Below are 25,050 nucleotides of genomic sequence, written 5' to 3'. Positions count from 1 at the left end.
TCTGAAGGAATGTTATCTATCCTCTCTGCCTTATTTGATCGTACGTCCGCCAAAGCTTTTTAAATTCCGATTGTAGTACTGGTTCTCCCCCCCCCCTTTCTTCTAAATCGACTCCTGTTTATTCTTCTTTCACATCAGAGTAATCTTCCCCCCTCACAGCGGCCTTCAACGTACCCTTTCTACCTGTCCACACACTCCTCTGCATTTAACAATGGAATTCCCGCTGCACTACTCTTGTTTTTAGTTTCACCGAAGTTTGTTTTAACTTTCCTATGTACTGAGTCAATCGTTCCGACAATAATTTCTTTTTCGATTTCTTCGTTTTTCATGCAGCCATTTCGTCTTAACTTCACTGCGCCTCTTATTTATTTCATTCCTCGATGACTTGTATTTCTGTATTCCTGAATTTCCCTGATCATTTTTGTACTTCCTTTCATCGATCGACTGAAGTATTTCTTCTGTTGCCCATCGTTTCTTCGCAGTTACCTTCTTTGTACCTATGTTTTTCTTTCCAACTTCTGTTATTGCCCTTTGCAGAGATGTCCATTTCTATTGCCTACTGAGCTATTCCTTATTGCTGCATCTATGGTCTTCGAGCACTTCAATCGTATCTCGTCATTCTTTAGTACTTCCTCACTTTTTTGCTTATTGATTCCTCCTGATTAATCTCTTAAGCTTCAACCTACTCTTCATTGCTACTACATTGTGATCTGAGTCTATATCTGCCCGTGAATACGTCTTACAATCCAGTATCTGATTTCGGAATCTCTGTCTGACCATGATGTAAACTAACTGAAATCTTCTAGGGCTTTTCCAAGTACACCTCTTCGTCTTGTGATTCTTGAACAGAGTATTCGCTGTTACTAGCTGAAACTTGCTACAGTGCTCAATTAGTCTTTTACCTCTCTCATTCCTTGTTCCAAGCCCACATTCTCCTGTAACAATTTCTTCTGCTCCTTCCCCTACATCTGCATTCCAGTCCCCCATGACCTTCAGATTTTCATCTCCCTTTACGTACTGTATTATCCTTTCGATATCCTCGTATACTATTTCTGTCTCTTCATCTTCATCTTTAGCTTGCGACGTCGGCTTGTATACCTCAATCGTCGTTGTTGGTGTTGATTTGCTATCACTTAACTGTTCACAGTAACACGCTGCCACACCTTCGTATTCAAAACGAATCCTAATCCAGTTATACCATTTCCTGTTGCTGTCGGTATTACCCTATACTTATCTGACCAGAAATCCTTGTCTTCTTTCCATTTCACTTCACATCCTGCTATATCTAGATTGAGCCATTGCATTTCCCTTTTCAGATTTTCTAGGTTCCCTATTACGTTCAAGCTTCTGACATTCCATGCCCCGACTCGTAGAACGTTACCATTTCGTTGGTTATTCAATCTTTTTCTCGTGGTCACCCCCCCCCCCCCCCCCTATGGCAGTCCCCTCCCGGAGATCCGAATGGGTGATTATTCCAGAATCTTTTACCAATGGACAGACCTACATGACACTTTAAGAAGAGAAGATATTATTTAGAGTATGATAAAGGATTTAATCATTTTGTTGCTCGTAGACTAAAGCAGGTGCTATGAAAGAGTAACTGAGTTACTGTATGTCCACTGTAACTTCATGTTTTATGCCAAGAATGACTAAATCGAACATTATGTTTCAGAACTTCTTTTTATTATATCACCTAGTTTTTAACCTTTTTATGTACACTGGTTTAATGATAGATCAGTCTTCTTACATACTCCATACAATTTGCCAAGTCTGACATGCTTACAGCACGAATTTACATAAAGTACTCACGTAAGCAATTACATGCTTCTCTCACAAAATTCCATAAGACGCTGACGTATACCTTACTCCATCGAATGATCATTAACTACTGATCTCAGTGTCGCTTTAATATGCAATTCCGAACATCCTCGGTATTGTACAAAGGGTTTTTAATAAAATTACAATTGAAACTGGCACCTCAAAATTGACTCATTTCAACAGTTGCACTAGCTCTTATAGATCAAATATATAGATGAATTTTCAAACGTATAACATTTTAAGAGTGTACAAATGCTCAAAATATGAAGCATGAACAATATTTTCACTAAATACAAAAGATACATGGTTCGGAAAATGTTCGTACCAATGTATGTGTTTCCAAGTCTCCCATTGAATATGGCAAAATAGGTCTTTTATTTATTATTGACAAAACACCTAAAGAAGTGCCTATGTTTACACGCCACTTATAACATTTTCGCTAATTACATTTTAATTTTCTAATCAATTTTGATTCTCCGTTGATTTTTCCTTTAAATACCACAGACTTTAATTTAGATACTGTTTTAACCCAAGTCCATCTCCGTTTCAAAGAAATGACTTTGACCATTGTACTCGATCATTTGTTCCAGATTTAACCCAATTACGTTAATCCTAAATATTCCTACAATTACAGGACCTATGTACTTCAATACAATTACAATTTAGTAACCACTTTCATTGTAACAATTTTATAAGTATAGGTTTACCTGTACAACTACCTGTGGTTTACATCAGTGATTCCTGTTTATTTCAAATTGGATCGAAAAATACGTGTTTTAAATGGGTTTCAATGGACTGTTAAGTCTCACCTTGTTCAAATTCACTCCCTTCAAAGTTGTTAAAACTCCTTCGTCATATCTGCGTAATTAATAGTTTGCAAAATTCTTCTGTCAGTTTTGAGTTCCTGAAACACTACTAACGATTTGACTACATCTCATTTGTCGTACTAGAAGCACGCCGCACGGGCTTCGACCGCTACTCTAGCATTAGTTTACTGACATAGAATTGGGATTATAGTCATATTCTGGCATTTGATAGAGAGCAGGCAGGACACTTCCGCCTGCAGTACCCGGATGTAAGCCTGCCGTTGCTGACTTCCACTGCGCTGCAGCTTCTTTGCGCATGGCATTGTGCCAATTATAGCAGGAAACTCTACGGGCCGTGAAAGTTCCCCTAGTTCAAAGAAAAAGAAAACATGACTCAGGTTCAAACTAACATTTTTAGCTTGCTTAAAGACACTAAAGCACACTATACGCGAATTTAATATTCTTATTGATTTTTGTAGGAGACAGACTGTAAAGTGAATTTCTACAGGCGCGGAGAGCGGAGGAGATCTGAGAAGAAAGTGCTGGTCGCGGTAACATCGCAACTTCAGACTTAAAACATTAGATGCCATCTGAACTGATATGCCTTCATTTTGCATCTTCGCTGTTTTCTCTCGGATAGTACCACAGAAGATAAAATTAGATTTCCACTCTTTTCTCCTCGTAGAATCCGGTAGTCTTCATTTATTTAAGAAAGAGGGGATTGATAACTTCACTGTTTAGTCCCTTTTAACCCCACTAATCAACTGTTCGTTCGCCCACAGCAGATGATGTTTTTAGTCAGTCGAAGAGGTAAGAGAGAACTTAAGCAAGAACTGCACTCATTCTTTCAGAAATCTTACTAGCGTCTGGAAGTACTCAAAGACATCAAGGAGCTTTTTGTAGATGGGTTGTGAAATTTTCACGGACCAGTACGAAGCTGCTCTGTGGAAACAGTAGTCGCAGTACGGTGGAGGTACTGGACCATCTGATTTTTCTGGCTTTCTCTGACAAATTGACACTCTCCGTATTTTAGAGTTTGCTGCCTATGTGATACCAGTTTACACTGTGATGAGTGTTTGCGCAGTTACTCCTATATGCAAGTGTCGGTTCTAATCTTCTCCTTTCCTTTCACTTCTACGTTTCGACGTAGCACTTATTAGAGTAGTGCAATTTCCCAAAATAACACCAAGATGACTTCCGTAGTTCCTATCAGGTGGTTCACCACCAGCATGTTCATGCACTCTCACAATCATCGAAACTATGAGATGTCAGGAATTCAACTTACAGCACCGACGCACAATCTGATGCTCGTGAGCTATATATATCAATTTCTCCTCCTCATTCAAACCAAATTTTGCGGATTAACCTTTTTTTAACATCATCTAGATTCGAACCAGCCGTTTTCGCGTCTTGTGAAACTACGGTATCTTGCGTTTACAAACCTTTTTCTCAGAAGTGGAACAGATGTTTGCTTATGTGTATGGTTACCCTTGTCTCCATTATGCACTTCGCTGAATAGTGCGACCACTTTCCCGTCGTAGATTTTCTCTGTGACTAAGATTCTTGTGGCTTTTTTGCCAGGATGTGCGTCATACGGAGGCTGAGTTAGAGGGAAGTCACAGGATGGCTGCAAGAGCACGATTTAAACTTAGGTGCCAGAATCTAAACAGGTAAAGTCAAACGAGTACTCGGACTAAATTTTATTCGTTAGGATTATAAATATTTAAGCCTGGATATTACGTTGCACCATACCAGAAGAGTGAAACGTTGGACCTAGCTCTAATTTTGGAAAACATAGATTAATAAGAGTAGAAGGCAAACTCAAATAAGCGGTTTTGTTGTTCTTGTAACATAAATTTTGCAAATACAGTATGATGAGAAGGAAAGTTGCTACTCACCATAGAGCAGAGTTGCTGAGTCGCAGATAAGCACAACAAAAAGATTTTCACACTTAAAGCTGTCGGCCAATGGCATTTGTCAACAACTCACTCACTCGCACTCGCTCGCGCACACGACAACTGAAACCTGTGAAAGCACGTAGAAGTACCGCAACGCGACGTGGAATGGACTCGACTAATGTCTGAAGTAGTGCTGGAGGGAACTGACACAATGAATCCTGCAGGGCTGTCCATAAATCCGTAAGGGTACGAGGGATTGGAGATCTCTTCCGAACAACACGTTGTAAGGCATCCCAGATATGTCAAATAATATTCATGTCTGGGGAGTTTGGTGGCCAGCAGAAGTGTTTAAACTCAGAAGAGTGTTTCTGGAGCTGCTCTGTTGCATTTCTGAACGTATGGGGTGTCGCATTTTCCTGCTGGAATTGCCCAAGTCCGTCGGACTGCACAATGGATGTTAATGGATGCAGGTGATCAGACAAGATACTTACGTATGCGTCACCCGCCAGAGTCGTCTCTAGTTGTATCAGGGGTCCCGCATCACTCCAACTGCACACTCCCCACACCATTTGAGAGCCTCCACCAGCTTGAACAGTCGCCTACTGACATGCAGGGTCCATGGATTCATGAGGCTGTCTCCATACCCGTACACGTTCATCCGCTCGATACACATTGAAACGAGTCTCGTCGGACCAGGCAACGTGGTTCCAGTCATCAACAGCCCAATGTCGGTGTTGACTGGCCGAGGCGAGGCGTAAAGCTTTGTGTCGTGCAGTCGTGAAGGGTTTCGTTGAATGGTTCGCACGCTGACACTTGTTGATGGCCCAGCATTGAAAAATGCAGCAATTTTCGGAAGGGTTGGACTGCTGTCACGTTGATCGGTTCTCTTCAGTCGTCGTTGGTCCCATTCTTCCAGGATCTTTTTCCGGCCGCAGCGATGTCGGAGATTTGATGATTTACGGGATTCCTGATATTCACGGTACACTCGTTGAATTGTCATGCGGGAAAATCCCCACTTCATCGCCACCTCGGAGAAACTGTGTCCTATTGCTCGTGCGCAGACTAGAACACCACGTTCAAACGCACTCATATCTTGATAACATGCCATTGTAACAGCAGTCACCGATCTAACAACTGCACCCGACACTTCTTGTCTTATATAGGCATTGCCGACCGCAGCGCCGTGTCCTGTCTGTTTGCATATCTGCCTGGTTGCATGCCTATAGCAGTTTCTTTGGCGCTTCAGTTTATATGGACACTATTTAGTTACCTTTTGTTGAAGTTAGTCGTTTATACACGGTTTCGGTGACTGGGGTGTGGTAGCTGTTATTAGGTTAAGAAGGAAGTTGTAATTGCGAAGTAAGAAAATAATGGGAAAAAGAGGGTACAGTTGCGAGACCCGAGGCGCAGTGATTGTATCAAAGGCCCTCTCAAACGAAGTAGTGTGTGCAAATTTATGCCGTAATCGCTTGAGGTTTATTATTCCGTCTACGTTTCTGTTAGTAATCGGATAATCGCGTATGTTTGGCTCCGAAGCAAAACACTCCCCTTTGGTGTCCTCACAGCCAACCACGAATACAATCGCTCTTGAAGCTGTCAGATGAGGACTGGGACTCGAAGCGGGAACCTTTCCTTTCCGACACGCGACCCACTCTCACAGCTTCCCTCGCCTCATTACCTCTATTATACTTTTCCAGATTACGTAGATGACTTCCTACACACGTTGCTCGACCAGCAGCAAAAAATGACGTAGCGGAGAAATGTCTTAGCTACAGCCCAGGAGATGGTTCACATAAACAGTCTCACTTGTCGGACCAAATGAGAAATTTAATTCCATTGCACATTTTTTCGTGGGTGGCATGTCAACTACTTTAGAACGAGGCAGTTCATTATCATCGGCTGACGGACAAAATTTCTTGTTTGTAACGGCGACCCTTAATAATGGCTACCCTGAATGCTTCCCTTAAAGCAGACCACGAGTCAATATGATTCGTAGATAGCCAATGTCTGAAGAGAAATAACCGCTGTAAGCTGAGCCGTTCATGTGAAAGATCCGTTGCTTACTTACCTACGGCCTCTGCTGTCGCCTGGAAACTTAATTAAGTAGATGCCATTGTTTACAACTACAGCTAATACACTAAGAATCACACTAAATGCGGGGAACAGCGTAATGAAACTTCATCCAGACCAGTTTACGGTTGAAGCATGTGAAAGATGATTTTTCATGTATGCAACAATGAGCAGTTATTACTAGTCTTATTTTATTTTTGCGTCTCTACCGAAATCGACAACCAGAAAATTTCTTAAGAGACAGGTTGCTATATTCTCCTAAAAGGTTTCACGACCTTAGCTCTTTTTTTTTTTTAAGTATCAACTGATGATTTTCAGTATGTCTGTCAAAACTCTATTCCCAGGTATGGAGGGCTGTAGCCATTCACGATGACCTTTTTATACGAAAGTCTCGTTTGCGTAGATGTGCCTACACATAGCAATAGGCAGTTGTTTAAGAATTTTGGCTGCGAGCTAAGTGTTGTATGATAAATCTGAACTATTTTTGTTCGATGGCCGATATCAAGGCATTACAACCCTAGCTTCAAAGCGGTTGTATATAATTTCCCATCAGGAATTCCTAGTAGTAACCACAGTTTAACTCATCGTTCGGTTAATAGTAGACTAACAGGTTTTCGCGAAGTTTCAAAGTTACATTTCTCTATACTAAGATACAGCCTATTTTTATCTGTACCTGCCTGTATATTGCGAAAATTATCGCATAATACATCCTCTTACATTGTAATCAACGGTCTCTCCTTTTGCATTCCTGTATTACCTTCCGAAAGCACTTGAGCATTCATTGGCACTTAGAGCCGCATATGCACCGATCTTAACTGATAAGCTAGATAAATTAATGTTATGAGCACTCAATAAACTACCTATCTATACGGTTACGACAGTGTGTAAGCACGATTCGCACTGTGTCGACTGTCCCCGATGCAGATTTCTGACAGCCTGCAATTTTACTTACATTTAAAGGCATTATGCAATGTCAGACACCGTCACAAATGATGAGTGTAGATGGGAAACATTGCGTCATTCTTCACAAAACGCTTTTCAGTGGTACTGTGTTCTCGGAACTATGTCGCATGTCCCTAGACTTGTTGCAAAACAGACCTGTTAAGGAAGCTGCTATTTCTTAAACAGCATAGGGTGTTTTACAGTAAACGTTGCAATGTCTGAACCAAAGAATGGAGTTGGGTAAGAAATAGAAGTCAAAGCTGAGATTTTTTCCTTGAATTTAATTGCGTTATTCTCTTGCAAAATATTTAAGACATGAAATGGTTTTGGGTGACTATATTTCCACTAGTTAAAATATTACTACCTCTGTATTAATGGCACTTACAATCAATTTGTTTGCGTTGTGGTTCCTAGAACGTTCTTAATAAATTATTTATTTTCTCTTTTTTTCAGTTCTGAAGCGGCAGCATAATAAAGTGGATACAAATATGTTACGAAAAATTAGAGGTATATTGTTTCCTGATTATCTTGAGAAATATTAGCTTCGGTACTAAGAAACTTGCACATTTCCAATCTTCAGATATTTACTGTATGTTCTGAATCTCGTTTTTCTTCTGATCGTTAAGTTGCATTACGATAATCTTAATTTAATATTCCTTACTACAAACAAGTACCGCATTTGAAGATGACTGTTTGTGTAATGTGCATTCACGAATCAATATTACTTCTGTGTCAAAATGTATAGCATAGCAGCAGATCCAGAAGTGTCATGCGCGCCCGTGAGTTGTCAGTACGAGACGACAAACAAGATTCCCCCCGTCCCACCGCACCTCGGACTGGAGCGCTGCTTACTCGTCTGCACCTCTGGTAAGCGACCAGTTTCACTTAGCTCGTCGCCGGAATTACCGCCGTCAGTTAAAATTACACACATCTTAAAAAATCACTACCTCTGTAAATATTTTTGTTTGTTACTGAGCAGAAAAATTACATTCTTACGAAGCTCATAACGTTAGTTGCCTTACTGTATTTCACTGTTAGTTGCTTAAGTACATTATTGCAAAATTCGGCTGAGAATCGCGGGCCGCGCGAACACTTGACTCGGGCCGCAGTTTGACGACAACCACCATAGAGCTTTCTACAGTGGTAAGCTGTTCTGTTTATTCGTCATTTCGGTGAGTACGATTTGTGAGACAATCAGGACAATAGTGCGCAGAATGTTGGCAGAGCTGTTCTTTATTGTAGCGGAAGTGTGTGGAACACGTCTGCAGCGCGACTGTCGCCCTACTTCCGCTGCCAGCGTGGTGCGGCGCCCGGCCACTCTCGGGTGCGCTTTCACCAGCCCGGGGTAGCGTGCCAGCAGGCGGGCCAACAGGGAATGCGTCCAATCATCGTCGTCTGACGTCGCTGCGAGAGGGGAAATGGTGTTCAAACACTTATGGGATCAACTGAGATATCGCACATATCATTTTGACTGTAATAAGAATGGTACGTAGTGTGGTGGCTCGTGTAACAAGGCGAACGGACGGTAGATGGAACAGCGCTATTGTATCGTATTTTACGAGACGAGAGCTGAAAGATGATGAGTTAATGGACATATAACGTTAGAAAACATACTAGATCGAGATGAACGCTTATCTTTGAAGGTGTGTGGAGTAGTATATGCGGCAGTGGATCCCATTTTTATTCCTGCCTCACATGCGTGTAACTTTTTGCCACATTTGACTACAGTGCAAGGCGTTCCAACTTTTCCTCTTTTCTCTCGTCTGGATGCTTTATTTGAATGTAATATAATTTACTAGAGGAGTAAATGGTTTCGTTAGGGTACCCGTACATATTATAGTGTGAAATCTTACAAATACAGTTATTAATTTAACGTCCAACATCATTATATCAGTTGTCAAGGTTAATGAAATTCACAAACAGCCGTGTATCTTGAGATCTTATTTTATTTTGGACGCTACCAGTTTCAGCATTTCACTAAGCCATCTTCAGGCCCCATATGCAGCTCTCCAAATAAACGAAAATGTCGTGAACTCAGTCGTTACAATTGTGCTTCATTCGAAGACTTGATAGCAACTGAGTAGATCTGCAGTGCAAGAACGTGCTCAAAGCGAACATCCTTCACTGGACGGGGAACGTTTAAACGTTCAGTATGTGACTTTACGTTTAAACGTTCAGTGTGTGACTTTCATATCACAATCGTTACAAATTTGCAAGCGCAAGCACACTTGAGCTTAAGCAGAAACACCTGAAACTTGTGTGTGCAGATAGACCACACAAACCTGGAAATCACACTGTGTGTGACGCGCGTAAATTTAAGAAAACCTGTCAAAACACCACAGCCCACATAGTAAATAGATACTGGTAAACGGTACATGTACCTTCTTTGTGCGATACTGATACTCACAGGTATACAAAGCAAATGAGACAAGGGGCTTACTGTCCAGTGACAGCAATGAATATTGCAGCATTTACATTCAGTCCAAAGACAAAAACCATTAAGTATTATGGTATATAGTGGAGGAAGAGCTTCTTAACCTAAGAAAAGATTACGTAGTTGCAAAAGATAAACGATGAATTACAACGTTCGTGGATCTTAAGAAACCCTGTCCATCCAGGATTGTATTGCATCCTGCTTGTCAATTTTTTCAGTCCAGTTGCAATCTTGGTAAGCTGTCCGCTGCAAATTACTTCATTCAAAACTCCCTCTGTTTGAACTACGTTACAGACATCTGCAGCAAACGGAGGTGACTCACTAAATAAAACGTTTACGTGCATCACGACTATTGGGTATTTTTTGTCAATAGATGTAACCTTTGCTCTTTCCCAATCGTTCGGAAGAGGTTTGTACTCAAGAAAGCCACGGAAAATTAAGAGGGAAGCTAATTTATTTGTAAAATCTGTAGAAAATATGACGGACTACGCCGTACGCTTTGACCTTTGAGTTTCAGCTCCTTTCCAAGAGCGCTAGTGCTGATTACATTACCACTTACATTGGAAGCGTTTTTTGCTGCGACATTTCGTCATCATCATTGGTAAAGGTAAATTTGAAAGACAGATAACAGCAAAACTAAATACAAATGGCGAATTACGTCATTTCAGAGGAGATGCTTAGGTCGTGCTGTCTACGTTACTTTTTATGAGTTCTGGCTATTTGATTTTTGCCTGCTGAGACGAGAGGCCATGGAATGCGAGTGGGTTCACATTTGCTGAAGCGTAAACGTGCGCTGCGCCCTTGGTGCCTATTTGTGACTTCTAAAATAACTTCCGGCAGATAAACACTTTCGTCTGATTCGAAGAAAAACCCAGCAGACCTTGAATGTTGATTTAGGAGTAGGTTGTCTCAGCAGTCGCTTCGTAAATGCTGCATGCTGCTTGATAACGCTGCGAGTAGCAAACTCCCTGCGATTTACAGTGCATTTAACTTCATTTAATATAAGGTAAATTTTTTTAGTTAATCCTATAATTCCAGACTAATGCTATAAATTAACAATTTTGTACAGAAGTTTTCATTCAGTAGAAGTACCAGAGACAAAATTTTCATCGTCTTACACACTTGAGCGTCAACGAAAGTGGTATAGGCATGTGTATTCAAATACAGATATATGTAAACAGGCAGAATACGGCGCTGCGGCCGACAACGCCTATGCAACATAACAAGTGTCTGGCGCAGTTGTTACATCGATTTCTGCTGCTACAATGGCAGATTATCAAGATCTGAGTGAGTTTTTAACGTCGTGTTACAGTCGGCGCACGAGCGATGGGACAGAGGTGGCGATGAAGTGGGAATTTTCCCGTACGAGCATTCAACCAGTGTAGCGTGAACATCAGGAATCCGTTAAAACATCAAACCCCAACATCGCTGCGGCCGGAAAAAGATCCTGGAAGAACGGGACCAATGACGGCTGAAGAGAATCATTCAACGTGACAGAAGTGCAATCCTTCCTCATATTGCTGCATTTTTCAATGCTGGGCCATCAGCAAGTGTCAGCGTGCGAACCATTCAACGAAACAACATCGATATGGGCTTTCGGAGCCGAAGGCCCACTCTTGTACCCTCGATGACTCTACAGCACAAAGCTTTACGCCTCGCCTAGCCCCGTCAACACCGATATTGGACTGTTGACGACTGGAAACGTGTTGCCTGGTCGGACGAGTCTCGCTTCAGTGTGTATCGAGCGGATGAACGTGTGCACGTATGGAGACAATCTCATGAATCCATAGACTCTGCATATCGGGAGGGGACTGTTCAAGCTGGTGGAGGCTCTGTAATGGTGTGAGACGTGTGCAGTTGGAGTGATATGGGACGCCTGATACGTCTAGAAACGACTCTGGCGGGTGGCGTGTACGTAAGAATGTCCGTTGTGCATTCCGACGGACTTGGAAATTCCAGCAGGACAATGCGACACCGCACACGTCCCGTATTGCTTTACAGTAGCTCCAGGAACACTTTTCTGTGTTTAAACACTTCCGCTGGCCACCAAACTACCCAGATATTAACATTATTGAGCATATCTGGGATGTCTTACAACGTGCTGTTCAGAAGAGACCTCCACTCCCTCGTATTCTTACGGATTTATGGGCAGCCCTGCAGGATTCATTGTGTTAGTTCCCTCCAGCACCACTTCAGCCATTAGTCGAGTCAATACCACGTCGTGTTGGGGCACTTGTGTGTGCTTGCGGGTGCCCTACACGATATTAGGTAGGTGTACCAGTTTCTTTGGTTCTTCAGTGTAGGTGAGTAACAAACTTTACAGTATCAGCTGGAGACCACGACTGCCACCTTTCAGCGCATATCAAAAGTATGCAAAGGCAGCATCGTTTCAGGAGTTATTTTAGGATACGTGAATGTCTAATGACATGTGCAGGATGGGCAAAGTAAAACTGACCTGGCAATAAGTGACGCTGGACTGACCCCTGTTAAAAAGCTAGACGCAAGATGCTGGAAACAGCTATGATTGATGACGATGCAGCGCTGTGCTCGATTTATCGAACTGATACACACACGTTGAATATGTGCCTGAGTGATAGCAGCAACAGCGTTCGCAGCGTACACTACATACACTCGTGTCGAGGTAGTCAAGGTGATATGTGTTTTGCTTAATATTGCTGAAAATGTCCATACAGGCGTTCATCTTCTGCGAGTTGATCCACATGCGGATTAAACAGTTTCTGGGTACACCGGTTAGCATTAACAGTTTGGTGAAGGAATCGTGTTATGCTGCGGCCACCAGATATTACGCACCAAACACAAGTCCTGGGATTATGCAATGTCTCCTGGAAAAAAAAAGGCTGAACTCAGGAATCTCAAGAAATCAAAAACTCAGGATCCAGATACTAAGAGTTCAATTAGTCAGAAACCACTGGCAGAACACAACACGCGGAAGTTGTCTGGAAACTAGGACTCAGGCCATACAGCAAATTTGTAATGATACAGATGCCCTTTTTGATAATGTTTCGGCACGATGACCTCTTGATTCCTATTTGGATAGATAAACTGCGCTGAGATTTTATGGGACTTCCTTTCAAGCTTTCTTTCAATCGAGCAATGTTTTCTGTTTTAGAACTCTTCCGATGGTTAAGATTTTTATTAGCTGCAGAACCCGTTTCACGGCATTCTGCCATCAAGTTTTGCATTGCAGACTCTGCTAGAAGTTTTGATAAAACATTTACGCTTTTAGTCTTAAGCAGATAGTTCTGCGCACGTATTCAGCGAATTGTGCTTCACGTAACACTCCACAATGGGCACGTGCTGTTCCTGTGTGAGCACCATTTTGTGTTTAATTGAACTGCTCACTAAACACGTCGGCTCCACTCACTCAGACGAGTCAGGGCATGCGGGAGAAGCGCATACGCAGCCATGTTATGGTAAAGACGGTTCCAGCATTGTCTGTGATTGGCAGTTGTGCTGTTCATTAATAAGGGTCAATTTCACGTTCTTATGTACAAGTAGTCTCTGCTAAGAGTTCGTCAGGCGCATTTTTTCTGGTGTTTCAGCAGATATTTGCAGTTTCGGTGCTGCATTATATCGCTGGAGTCAGCACAAACAAACACTGCTCATCACGTCTTTCATGCGACGCGCAGTGTCGAGAGAATTCTTCGGTTTGTTTCCCGTGGGAAACAAAATGATTTTTAAAGCGAAATTTTACGCGACTAGTCGACGGAGCGGTCGCAGATTAGTCTAGTGCGGTATCTGTTTTGTCGGTATCTATTAATAGGGACTAGCCTCCGGTCCACTTGTACCAACAGTTTAGGCTCCGTGTTGTAGCAGTGTTCCTGAGTGCTGAAGCCTCTAAGCTTTACGGAAGATTGCCTGTTTTCAACAATCAATTCCTTTAAATATCTTGTTGCCCACTCGTAGCGATAACTAGATAATACATATTACCACGATATCTCGAAAGTAGGACTGCACCAGAACTTCTGAGTTGGCCATACTGTTGCCCACATTATGCCAAAACGCATATAGTCGTCGCAGCTTTGTTTGACACAATCTCTCTCCCTCATCTTCGTTACTCATTTTATTTCACTATTTATCATGCGTGATTTTCTCTTGTTGGCAAAGCTGTGACACCCGGAGCAGTAACCATTAAAAGTTGAAAGTTCAGACGCACCTTGGCACACGTTTCAGTACTACCCTATCAACTGATGGAGCTTTTTGTATATGCACCTTGGGGTTTCATTGAATGTTTCTTTGAGACTAAGATCTTTATTCACGTAGCTTTTTAGTATCCCCCACATGCCATTAATTTCTATTAGTAGTCTGATGACAATCATAGTGGAGACTAAGGTTACTGAAATATGTAGGTAGATATTATTTCTTCTATCCACTGTTTAGTTACATTTTATTACTTGTATTACATTTTATTACGTGTATTACATGTTATTATTTATTATAACCGTGTGGGTATTCGTGCGACTCGTACCGGTATGTCGCTTTTTCATTGTGGACCTGCGCGAGCGCACACAGTCGATTGGTCTGCTTAAAACTCTGAATGGGCGACAAATTACTAGATCCACTAACATTCCTGTACATAATATAGTTTGCTTGACATTACACATGTTTTAATAATTGATATGTAATTGACCCCTTGCTTTTATTACATACATTTACGTAATCCCGTCTGGTAAACAGTGCAATTTTATATTATTATTATTATTCCAGGATTAAAGGTGGATGTATAATCATCTCTAGCTACCCGTTTTATGATGATCACGGTATCTTAACTATTAAATGGCTTTCTTAAAATTCATGTAAGGTAAAATGTGCGTCCGGCCACACCGATTCAGATTTCCGCGATTTTCCTAAATCGCTTAAGGCAAATTCCGGGATGGTTTCTTCGAAAGGGTACGGCCGCTTCCCTTCCCTTCTTCTTCCTTCCCCAAATCGATTTTGTGCTCAGTCTCTAATGACCTCGTTGTCGACGGGACGTTTAGCACTAACCACCACCTCCTTACAAGAGGAAGCTGATGCCTGGGTCAGTCAGGGAAGTAAGCAGTAAGGCGGTGCTCGTTTTAACAAAGCGGACGGTGACAGGAGAGGCTGTTACATCCTGTCAAGTGAAGTCCATCGATAGCATCCTGTTCATGCTGCTGCAGTGGTATGCAGCCTTTGCTCACGAACGGACAGACAATGTCTGTGGAGCGACCCCACTGCTCGCCACACTAGCAGAAACTTGAGGCGCTGCCAGGTTCCAGACAACTTCCAGCAATGTGAAAGCGGCCCACTCCACGGCAACTGCCGTCACCTCATTCATCCTTGAAAACAATAAGAATTACTCAAGCACTAAGCAGAGCTGTTGGCTAAGTCGAAATCAGCGCGTGAAGAAATAGTGTCAGGCAACAACACGATGGGCAATCGGCTAGAGGATGACCATATTAAATGTACTCTTCTTCTACACAGATATAGGTCTTACAAATGTGGGAACACATCTGCTCGTCACAACAGAGCAAGTTCGCTGAAAAAGTACACTGTGTGATCAAAGTATCCGGACACCTGGCTGAAAACGACTTAAAAGTTCGTGGCGCCCTCCATCGGTAATGCTGGAATTCGGTATGGTGTTGCCCCACAAAGCTTCCACCCTCGCATTCATACGTTCAGTCAGGCGCTGGAAGGTATCTTGGGAATGGCAGCCCGTTCTTCACGGAGTGCTGCACTGAGGAGAGGTATCGATGTCGGTCGGTGAGTCCTGGCACGAAGTCGGAGCTCCAAAACATCCCAAAGATGTTCTATAGGACTCAGGTCAAGACTGTGCAGGCCAGTCCATTACAGGGATGTTATTGTCGTGTAATCACTCCGCCATAGGCCGTGCATGGTGAACAGATGCTCGACCGTGTTGAAAGATGCAGTCGCCATCCCCGAATTGCTCTTCAACTGTGGGAAGCAAGAAGGTGCCTAAAACATCAATGTAGGCCTGTGCTGTGATGAGGCCACGCAAAACAAGGGGTGCAAGCCCCCTCCATGAACAACGCCACCACACCACAACACCACCGCCTCCGAATTTTGCTGTTGGACTACAAAGGCTGGCAGATGCCGTTCACCGGGATTCGCCATACCCACACCCTCCCATCAGATCGCCACATTGTGTACGTGGTTCGTCACTCCACACGACGTTTTTCAACTGTTCAACTGTTCAATTGACCAATGTTTACGCTCCTTACACCAAACGAGGCGTCATTTGACATTTACCGGCGTGATGTGTGACTTACGAGAAGCCGGTCGACCATGAAATCCATGTCTTCTCACCTCCCGCCTAACTGTCATAGTACTTGCAGTGGATCCTGATGCAGTTTGGAATTCCTGTGTAATGATCTGGATAGATGTCTGCCTATTACACATTACGACCTTCTTCAACTATCGGCGGTCTCTGTCAGTCAACAGACGAGGTCAGCCTGTACGCTTTTGTGCTGTACGTCTCTCTTCACGTTTCCACATCACTATCACATCGGAAACAATGGACTTGGAGATGTTTATGAGTGAGGAAATCTCGTGTACAGACGTATGACACAAGTGACACCCAATCACCTGACCACTTTACGAAGTCCGTGAGTTCCGCGGAGCGCCCATTCTGCTCTCACGATGTCTAATGACTACCGAGGTCGCTGGTATGAAGTACCTGGCAGTAGGTGGCAGTACAATGCACCTAACATGAAAACGTATGTTTTTGGGGGTGTCCGGATACTTTTGATCACAAAGTGTAGTACGTAGCTTAAAGAAAAGGCAGAGTAAACTTGTCGATTTAAAACTATACAATGCAGTTGATTGGGATGTTTTTCATAGTGCTAAGGTTGTTTCATGCTTTTTGTTGCTGAAATAACGTAACATGCGCGGCTGATTTTGTGCTCCTCTTCGGCACCTCGGAAAATCTACGTGAGAAGCATTCTACGAGGACTCAGGTCGCACATAAGAGATAAGAGAGATCTTGTGTTGCGTCGTCATACTGCACCCTCAAGAGCAGCAATGTGCACTGATAAATTAGCTTCGCTCACCAGTGAGCTTCCCCTTGAAATTTTTGCACACATACACTGCCGAGAGAAAAATGAAACTCCTCATGGACTGTGTTCAGTGACACCACGATGTAATATGTGGACATTGAGGGGTTAGTGATTCACTTGTCACTATCATCGGCGATGAGATAGCACTGTGGAAGCTTATCTGTGTACCTTCTATTTTGACTCTTCAGGGAGCAACTGCATAGAGTTTATAGGTTAACTGTGTTTGCAACAATCACTTTAGGGTACAACCATGTCCCGCCGACGAGAAGATAGTCCTGTTGAACAAGTGTAGCCATTTGAACGGGTTCAAATGGCTCTAAGCACTATGGGACTTAACATATGAGGTTATCAGTTCCCTAGACTTAGAGCTACTTAAACCAAACTAACCTAAGGACATCACACACATCCATGCCCGAGGCACGATTCGAAGATGAGACCGTAGCAGCAGCGCGATTCCGGACTGAAGCGCCTAGAACCGCTCGGCCACAGCGGCCAGCTTTTTGAACGGGGGTCCCTTAGTGGGCCGAAGTACTATCGACGGATTGGCGCACGTGTTGGGCACAAAATATATCTGTGGAGTATTGCTCCTTTCAACAGTGGTTAGTGGAACATCCCCTCATCTGTAGACAAGTTCTGGACGTCAGAGTTGTGCAAAAGCACGTCAAGATCGACACGTTGTGCGAGAAGCGGTGGCATATCTATCATCATCCAGGGAGGAAATACGGGCACATGTTGCATCTGCTTTGTCACCAAGGACGATCGGGAAACGTCTGCTTGAAGCAGGACTACCATCACGTGTGCCTCCGGCCAGGCTACTAGGCACCATGACAATCGCCAAGCACGGCTGCTCTGGAGTCACGAAAGACCGAATGTGGAGTGTAATGACGCTCTGTTGTCTTCAGTGATGAGAGCAGGTTCTGTCAGCAAATGATGGACATACACGCGTACGGCGTAACCTGGTGACCGTCCTATTCCGAAATGCACTCGCCCACGACACACTGGTGCCACTCCAGGCTTCGTGATGTGAGTGCCATCAGTTACAGCCCACTGCATCGCACAGGTTGCTGTACCCGATGCTACTACCATTTCATAGTCAGAAAGGTGACGTGCTGTTTTTCAGCAGGACAGTGGGTGCTGCAATGTAACGTTCTCTTAAAGGTAGACAATTACTGCCCTGGGCAGCAAGGTCACCAAATCTCTCGTCGGTCGAACACGTAGGGGACTTGAAGTGGGAAGTTACTCATTCTCCAGAGCCTGCAAGAACCATTGCCGAATTGCAACAAATTGTACAGGATGATCGGGAGAATCTCTCGCTTAATGTCATTCGACACCTTTGTGATCATTTTCATTAGAGAATACACGTTTGTATTGCTGCCAGATGGATGAAGGGTACACTGCGTGTTGGTGCGATGTTTGGACACCGTGTTCTGTGACATATGTGCTTAATTTGGTCTGAATTTCTCTTACACTCATTCAGTGGTGAACTACGTTGTCCTTGAAGGTGCTGAATTTTTTCCGGCAGTATGTAATCACTTTGCCACCTCGATCTTTGATGAACAGACATGTTGAAATTCTGTAAGGAAGGAATACTGGTCATATCCTCATCTGGCCTTAATAAGTAATGCACAGTTTTACATATATCACTGTTAATGAATGCTCAAGCAGTCCTTACAAAGAGGCTGTAATGGATTTCAACACCTGTCCCTCACAATATTTTTCAGCTAATTAGTTCAGTTTGTAATGACCTTGACGTTACATTAAGTTGAAATAGAATCTTTTTTTCTTCTGATATATACTCCCTTCCTGCTCTCTGCTCTTTGTTTTCTGTTTGTAATAGCTAATTACTATGTAAACGGGTTCCACAGCCATTCATTTTCGGTATCTGCTGCCTTTATCGGATGACTAAAGTATTACAGCTTTAGCCTGTTCCTGTCTGTATTTTCATAGTCTCCTGAAAGTAAAATATTTCTTACTGTTCAGCTCAGATTCCGTGAATGACAGAAATACATATTTGATGTGAGTGCTGCCCTTTGTCGCTAGAACAGTGAGAGACTGTCCACGCCCTGACCCATTTCGTACTCCGCGCGCTGTGTTGTTGATTGGCGGGAAGAGGTCGCGTGCTGAGATGGCGCGTTGCGCCGGATCGATAGCCGGGGCGCGCGGTCGGAGGTCTGTGGTAGGTGGGGTAGGCGAGGAGGCGTTACTAGTTGCAGGACTGCCAGCATGCCGTACAGGTTCGGCCACTACGACATCAGCTGGGTAAGTACCACGGGGCGCCGTGCACGTGGGTGCAACAAGGGGCTGTGTGCCGTCCGCCAACCCTGAGTCATGCCTCCCGTTGCCACACGGGCCAGTGTTATTTCGGTCTGTTTTGTCAGGTGCTGCATCGCGCCAGCATTCTACACAGGTACTCGAACACGCCCGCGAAAATAGTTGCAGCGACATATAATTGTTTCGCCGGCTGTGGCCTTGTCACGGTGAAGGTGTCGCAGCAGTAACTCGGACGTAAGTCACCTCTTAATCAGATACGGTTTCCGTCCAGTTACTGATTTCCGCAGTGGCCGTATGAGTCGCGTTGCCATAGTATCAGTGGACCATAAGAAAAAGCTATTAGATGCGCTTTGCAGTTGTTCCAAGGAATAAAACTAAACTTAGACTGTTTCAAATCATGGAACAGGATCTTTCCTTTTGAGATGTTAATCTTGGGAAGCATTGAATGTAATACAGAGTAAGATAAATTGTAGTGTCAACAGAGGTGGTTTTAGACTCGGGTTGTAACGGACAAAGAACTTCTTTACGTATATAACATAGGCCGTAGATGAAGCTGTTGTAAACCATACATTTGAAATGAAGACAGTAATGACGGACGTGACTGAGAACCACGTGAAATTTGCGTAGAATACAGTCAGTCTAGTGGTTAGTAGAAATACTTCTGTAGTTGCTACACTTAGTCCTAGTAGATAATTACTCTCGGTAGAAAGACGGATGCAATACTACAAGCACCTAATCAACTTCACTAGAACCTGCCGAATTTTCTAGTTGAAAGACCGGTAAATGAGCGTTGCAGTATTTGACTGGATAAACTGGGGATACACAGTGTATGTATATCTAGAAGTGAAGAATGTAGCTTTCTAATTTTAATTGCGATTTAAAAACAGGTTCAATAGGGGAACTGCGGACAAGCTCAATACAATAACAGAAAGAAATTGAATGAAAATACGTAGTACTTCACATTCTGGCAGAGAGTAGATGTTATGTAGAAGCTCCTAGCTATCTGGTTCCCTTTCTGATATGGAACGAATTAGAACACTGCAAGGGCTATTGTTGTAATATTTGTATGTCCCCAGTCAGTAAAGCTGTTTTACATATTCATAGCGAGAGATCACTTGGAAGCAGCTGTTCATAAATTTTTCTTGGCTTTTATCCCGTATCTTCTCTGGGTTGTCAAGTACATTTTTCGGATAGGCTGTCTACTCATATTTGCAGAAGGGTATTACGGTTCGTAAATATAAAGTATAAATCATTACAACAGTATGATAACCGTACTTTCTAAACGCGAACTTGACATCAGGACCGGTTCGAGAAATGTTTCACATACAAGCGACTTGTTAACCCCCCCCCCTCCTCCTCCCATTTCCCTCCTACAATTTGACCCTTATCAGTTTTCGCTAGTAATACTGTGATGCGGCCTGTACTAAAGTCTTGCAGCCACGACGCCTCTGGTGCCCCGCCCCCCACCTCACTCCTCAACTTGGCGCCCCAAGCGGCAAACTGCGTCTGCTGTTTGGTACGGGTACATTAGTGTCACGAGAGACGACTCCGTCAACAATACGTGCGCCTCCAGCCTGAAGCGTATAGTCGCATACGATGTAAAGATGTAATAATAATGAAACTTAAAGAGATGGTCGGAACTTATCTTAAAGTTTTCTTGCCGTAATGGTCGAAAGCAACTAGTTCTCAAAAACGACGGACCCAATTAAATTAATTTTCACTTCATGAAATAAAAATTGGGCGGTTTTTTCTGTATACGGATGGAAACAAGAAGTTTTGAACTTTAGAAACACAGATTACAAACAAGGGCGGCCATACAGGGGGAGGGGGAATGAGGTGAGGAGGGCTCAGGGAAAGGGAAGAAATAGACTGTAGTCAATTGTTTTTCTTTCAAGAATAAATTTTAAGTGTCTGAACTGAACTTTCATATGGCTACTTAAAAGTCGCCATTCGTCTACCAAAATATTAAAAATACTCCATACCTTACAGGTCTTGCCTCTCTGCCCCCCCCCCCCCCCCAAAAAAACCATGGTATGAACGCCCTTGGCTACCAATGTTGTTGAATATGCCCCCTCCTGCTGCGGGGCAAACATCCTAGCTTTACAGCGGTGCTCATCCCACACACGAAGAATCATCTGTCGTGTTACTGAGTTCATCACAGCAGTAATAAGATGTCGCAGGTCTGCCAGAGTAGCAGGTAGAGTTGGAGCGCGAAGTGCGTCTTTTACGAAGCCCAGAAAGGAAAATTGACATGACGTGAGGTAAGGAGAACGACATGACGTGAGATCAGGAGAACTCGGCGGCCAGGACGTAAGAGCCAGATCTTCTTTTCCCATGCGACATGTCCAAAGTTGAGAAAGTGACTGATCAAGAAATAATCGGACATCAAATTTTCTGTTCAACCTGCAGATCTTCCTTTCACTAGTGGTGAGTAGATTGTTCATATCCAGTACTTTCATGAAATAAAAATTAATTAAATTGGGCCCATTTTGTTCAATAACCCTGTACATTCCTGCGAGCGTCATGGTCTTCTACGAAACAATCGAAGCAATCCATAGGTAGGATAGCAGGCTGAGAGTGATAAGCATTCAGGCACAAATACAGGGATTTTTACCATAACAGCTGTATTAACAGAATGGCATCAGAAAGTTCAGAAGCCTGGAGTAAGTGGTATACAAATAAAAGTTTTCTGCGTTAGTCATATATTTATATTTTTCCACTATGCATTTCAGTGGTACACACCACCATCAGGTGAAATGTCATTTAGTTACATAGCTTGTGTTGGTGAAGAGCACTGACGCCTTTTCCCAGCAGCAGACCAAGAACAATGTGGGTTATGTTATCTTTTTTGGGGCAGCAGAATTATAAGAACTCAGCATTCTGCTACTGTCCGATGGACGTTATGCTTACACTGTCGCTTCAGAGACAGTGTAAATTTAATGTTCAGTGGAAAGGACATGCAACAAGTAGCAGTATGCAGACCCTTTAGTAGCTCTACTGCCCCTCAAAAGACGTAACAGCCAGAACATTATGACAACCGACATACGATTTACAGTAAACTCGTCCAGGAGACAGCAGCGTCATCGGGCGAGGAATGACTGCTCGTCAAAACACAACTACGGTGTATGCAGTGTCAGTGAACGGCTGTCCGTGTGTAGAAAGGGGAAGACACGCGATCCATCTGAGTTTGACCGAGGGCCGGTTACGATGACCCTGAGCCTCGGCACGAGCTTTTTGGAAACTGCACGACTTGTCGGGTGTTCGAGGAGTGCTGTGGTGTCTTCAACATGAGGCGAAACCACATTCAGACGTCGTGGGGTTGGGTGGCCACCCCTCATTACAGATGTCGGACGTCGTAGGCTGGGCAGACGGGTAAAACAGGAATGACGGCGAACTATGGCGCGACTAACATCAGACTTTAATGCTGGGCAGAGTACAAGTGTGTGTGAACACACAGTGCACCGAACACTCATAATGAAGGGCCTCCGCAGCTGACAACCCATCAATGTGTCAATGTTAAAATCACGGCATCGGCGACGCCTGAAATGGCACTGGATGTTTGAGCAGTGGAAGAGCGTTGCATGGTCTGATGAATACTGACAATGGAAGGGTGCAAATCTGTTACCTTCCAGGCAAACAGCTCTCTGAAACCTGTACTGCAGGACGGAGACAAGCTTACGGTGGCTCCATTATGCTCTGGGGAAGAATCGCGTGGCCATCCAGCAGTTCAGTGGAGCTCGTGCAAAGTCACCATGACGTCAATGAGAATCGTCTGCTGGTTGCAGACCACATACACCCCTTCATGACAATGTTTGCCGACGGCAGTGGCATTTTTCAACAAGCTAATGAGCCCTGTCACCATGTCACAAGGCCAGGAGTGCGATGGAGTGGTTCGAGGAACACAGTGGAGAGTTCCAATCGATGCGCTCCCCCCCAGCCCCCTTCTCGCAACTCCCCAGCAGATGCGAGTCGGATCGAACACATCTGGGATGTGAGTGAATGTGACGTCAGAGCTCATCGCCCCCCTCCCCGAAATTGACAGGAATTGGGTGACTTGGGTGTGCAGATATGGTACCAGTGCCCTACCAGGGCCTCATTACTTACATGCCACAATTCGTGGCCGCTGTTATCCGCGCCAAAGATGGACATACAGGCTAGTAGGCAGGTGGTCACAATGTTTTGGCTGATCGGTGTACGTTGCCCATTGTCTGCTGCTGCTGCTGCTAGACGTGAGTGCGTTTCACTAACGCCAGCTATGTAACTAATCAACTCTCCACCTGAAGGTATTGGTGGCAACCATCGCAATGCGTAGCGACAAAATAAATTACTGACGCAGAAAAAATATTTCATTTGTATTTGTCAACAGTCACAGCACTCATAATGCCGTCGTTTATGGACAAAATATTAAGAATGTGGTATAACGGGCTATTGGAACAGAGCCACAAGTTCATAAGCTAACAAAGTGTGCCATATTCAAGATATACTTAGTTTAAATAATATTAGAGCCCCCTGAAAGTGTTTGCATGTGTCAGATGGGCTGAAAGTGAGGACATAAAAATAATAATACTGTTCATCATGTTGGAAACTACCTAATGGTCAATAAACAATATTCTGAGAAGGAAAAGACAATGTTTTGTCACTACTTACTTGAAGAACACAAAAGCACATTTTCGACATCAGGACCGTCTTCAGTCCAATTCAGGTCCACAAATTTTGTCGCACTTTAATACTTGACACAAATTGTAACACAGCTCACATACGAAACAGTGTGTCATCAGTAAAGGTGCATTGTTGACACTGAACCCCAGAAGAACGATGTCTGGAGTAACTTCTGTAAACGTTATGTTTAACATAGTTCCAAAGCAAATAAATAAGTGCGCGCGATCAGTGGATGTGGGGATCGCTAACCACGTTTAGCTCCACCAGTCATATGCACAGAAGACAAGTTCCTCAGCAGCCGTTTGACATAAAGTAGATAACACAATGATGCAATCTCACTGTGAAAAGGGTTCTAGGTTGATGGCCAACTGACTATCGGGTACACGTTCAGTATGTCAAAGTAATACCTATGACTGTCTTCTGCAGCAAAGGCAGGTGTAACAGCGCATTCAATCATGAAACAGCATACAAGCATCGATGTCATAGAATTGGCTGTTCCACACAAGTAAGGTCATAAAGTACTGCCAACTTCATTTGGTACCTTTGACAGCTGTTGCTAGGCCGGCCGAGATGGCCGAGCGGTTCTAGGCGCTACAGTCTGGAACCGCGCAGGTTCGAATCCTGCCTCGGGCATGGATGTGTTTGATGTCCTTAGGTTAGTTAAGTAGTTCTAATTTCTAGGGGACTGATGACCTCAGAAGTCAAGTCCCATAGTGCTCAGCCATTTGAACCATTTTGAACAAAGTAAGTTTGTTAGTTTAACCTCACTTCTGAAGACACACTTGGTGTCGCGGTGTATTTCGACCCTAGTGGGAGTGGCTACCGATTCAGATAACCTTTCTTGCATTGACTTCAGCATTGTGTTTAAACAAAAAAGAAAATGACCCGCTGGTCCAGGGAATGGTCGAAAATGAGAACTACGCCCATGAAAATCTGTTAAAGGTTATATTACACTCAAAACCTGATTTCATCAACTTCTTAGTTATTTCGCCCTTGCATTGAAAAAATAAGACAAGTATGTATTCTCTTCTACTTGGTCCTTCAATTTCTTTTTATTTCGTGTGGCATCAAGGATACGTTACTTAGATAGGACT

The 25,050-nt window shown here is 43.5% G+C and overlaps 1 protein-coding gene across 5 annotated transcripts in view; it reads left to right on the top strand.

Annotated features, from left to right (window-relative positions):
• LOC124607819 (calpain-A) overlaps positions 1-25,050 on the top strand; it is a 602,483-nt gene that overhangs the window by 415,357 nt on the left and 162,076 nt on the right. The window contains exon 1 of one of the 5 annotated variants that reach the window (XM_047139940.1): positions 19,212-19,285. The exons of the other annotated variants lie outside the window; for them this stretch is intronic. Coding sequence (XP_046995896.1) covers positions 19,250-19,285 — 36 coding nt within the window. The 5' untranslated portion in view covers positions 19,212-19,249. Of the gene's footprint in view, positions 1-19,211; positions 19,286-25,050 lie in introns of those variants that run through there. 5 annotated transcript variants of the gene reach the window in all.

The sequence above is a fragment of the Schistocerca americana genome, chromosome 1 (assembly GCF_021461395.2).
Source record: "Schistocerca americana isolate TAMUIC-IGC-003095 chromosome 1, iqSchAmer2.1, whole genome shotgun sequence".
Classification (NCBI taxonomy): Eukaryota; Metazoa; Arthropoda; class Insecta; order Orthoptera; family Acrididae; genus Schistocerca; species Schistocerca americana.
The sequence above is the reverse complement of the archived record's forward strand: the minus strand, read 5'-3'. Positions and strand labels throughout refer to the sequence as shown.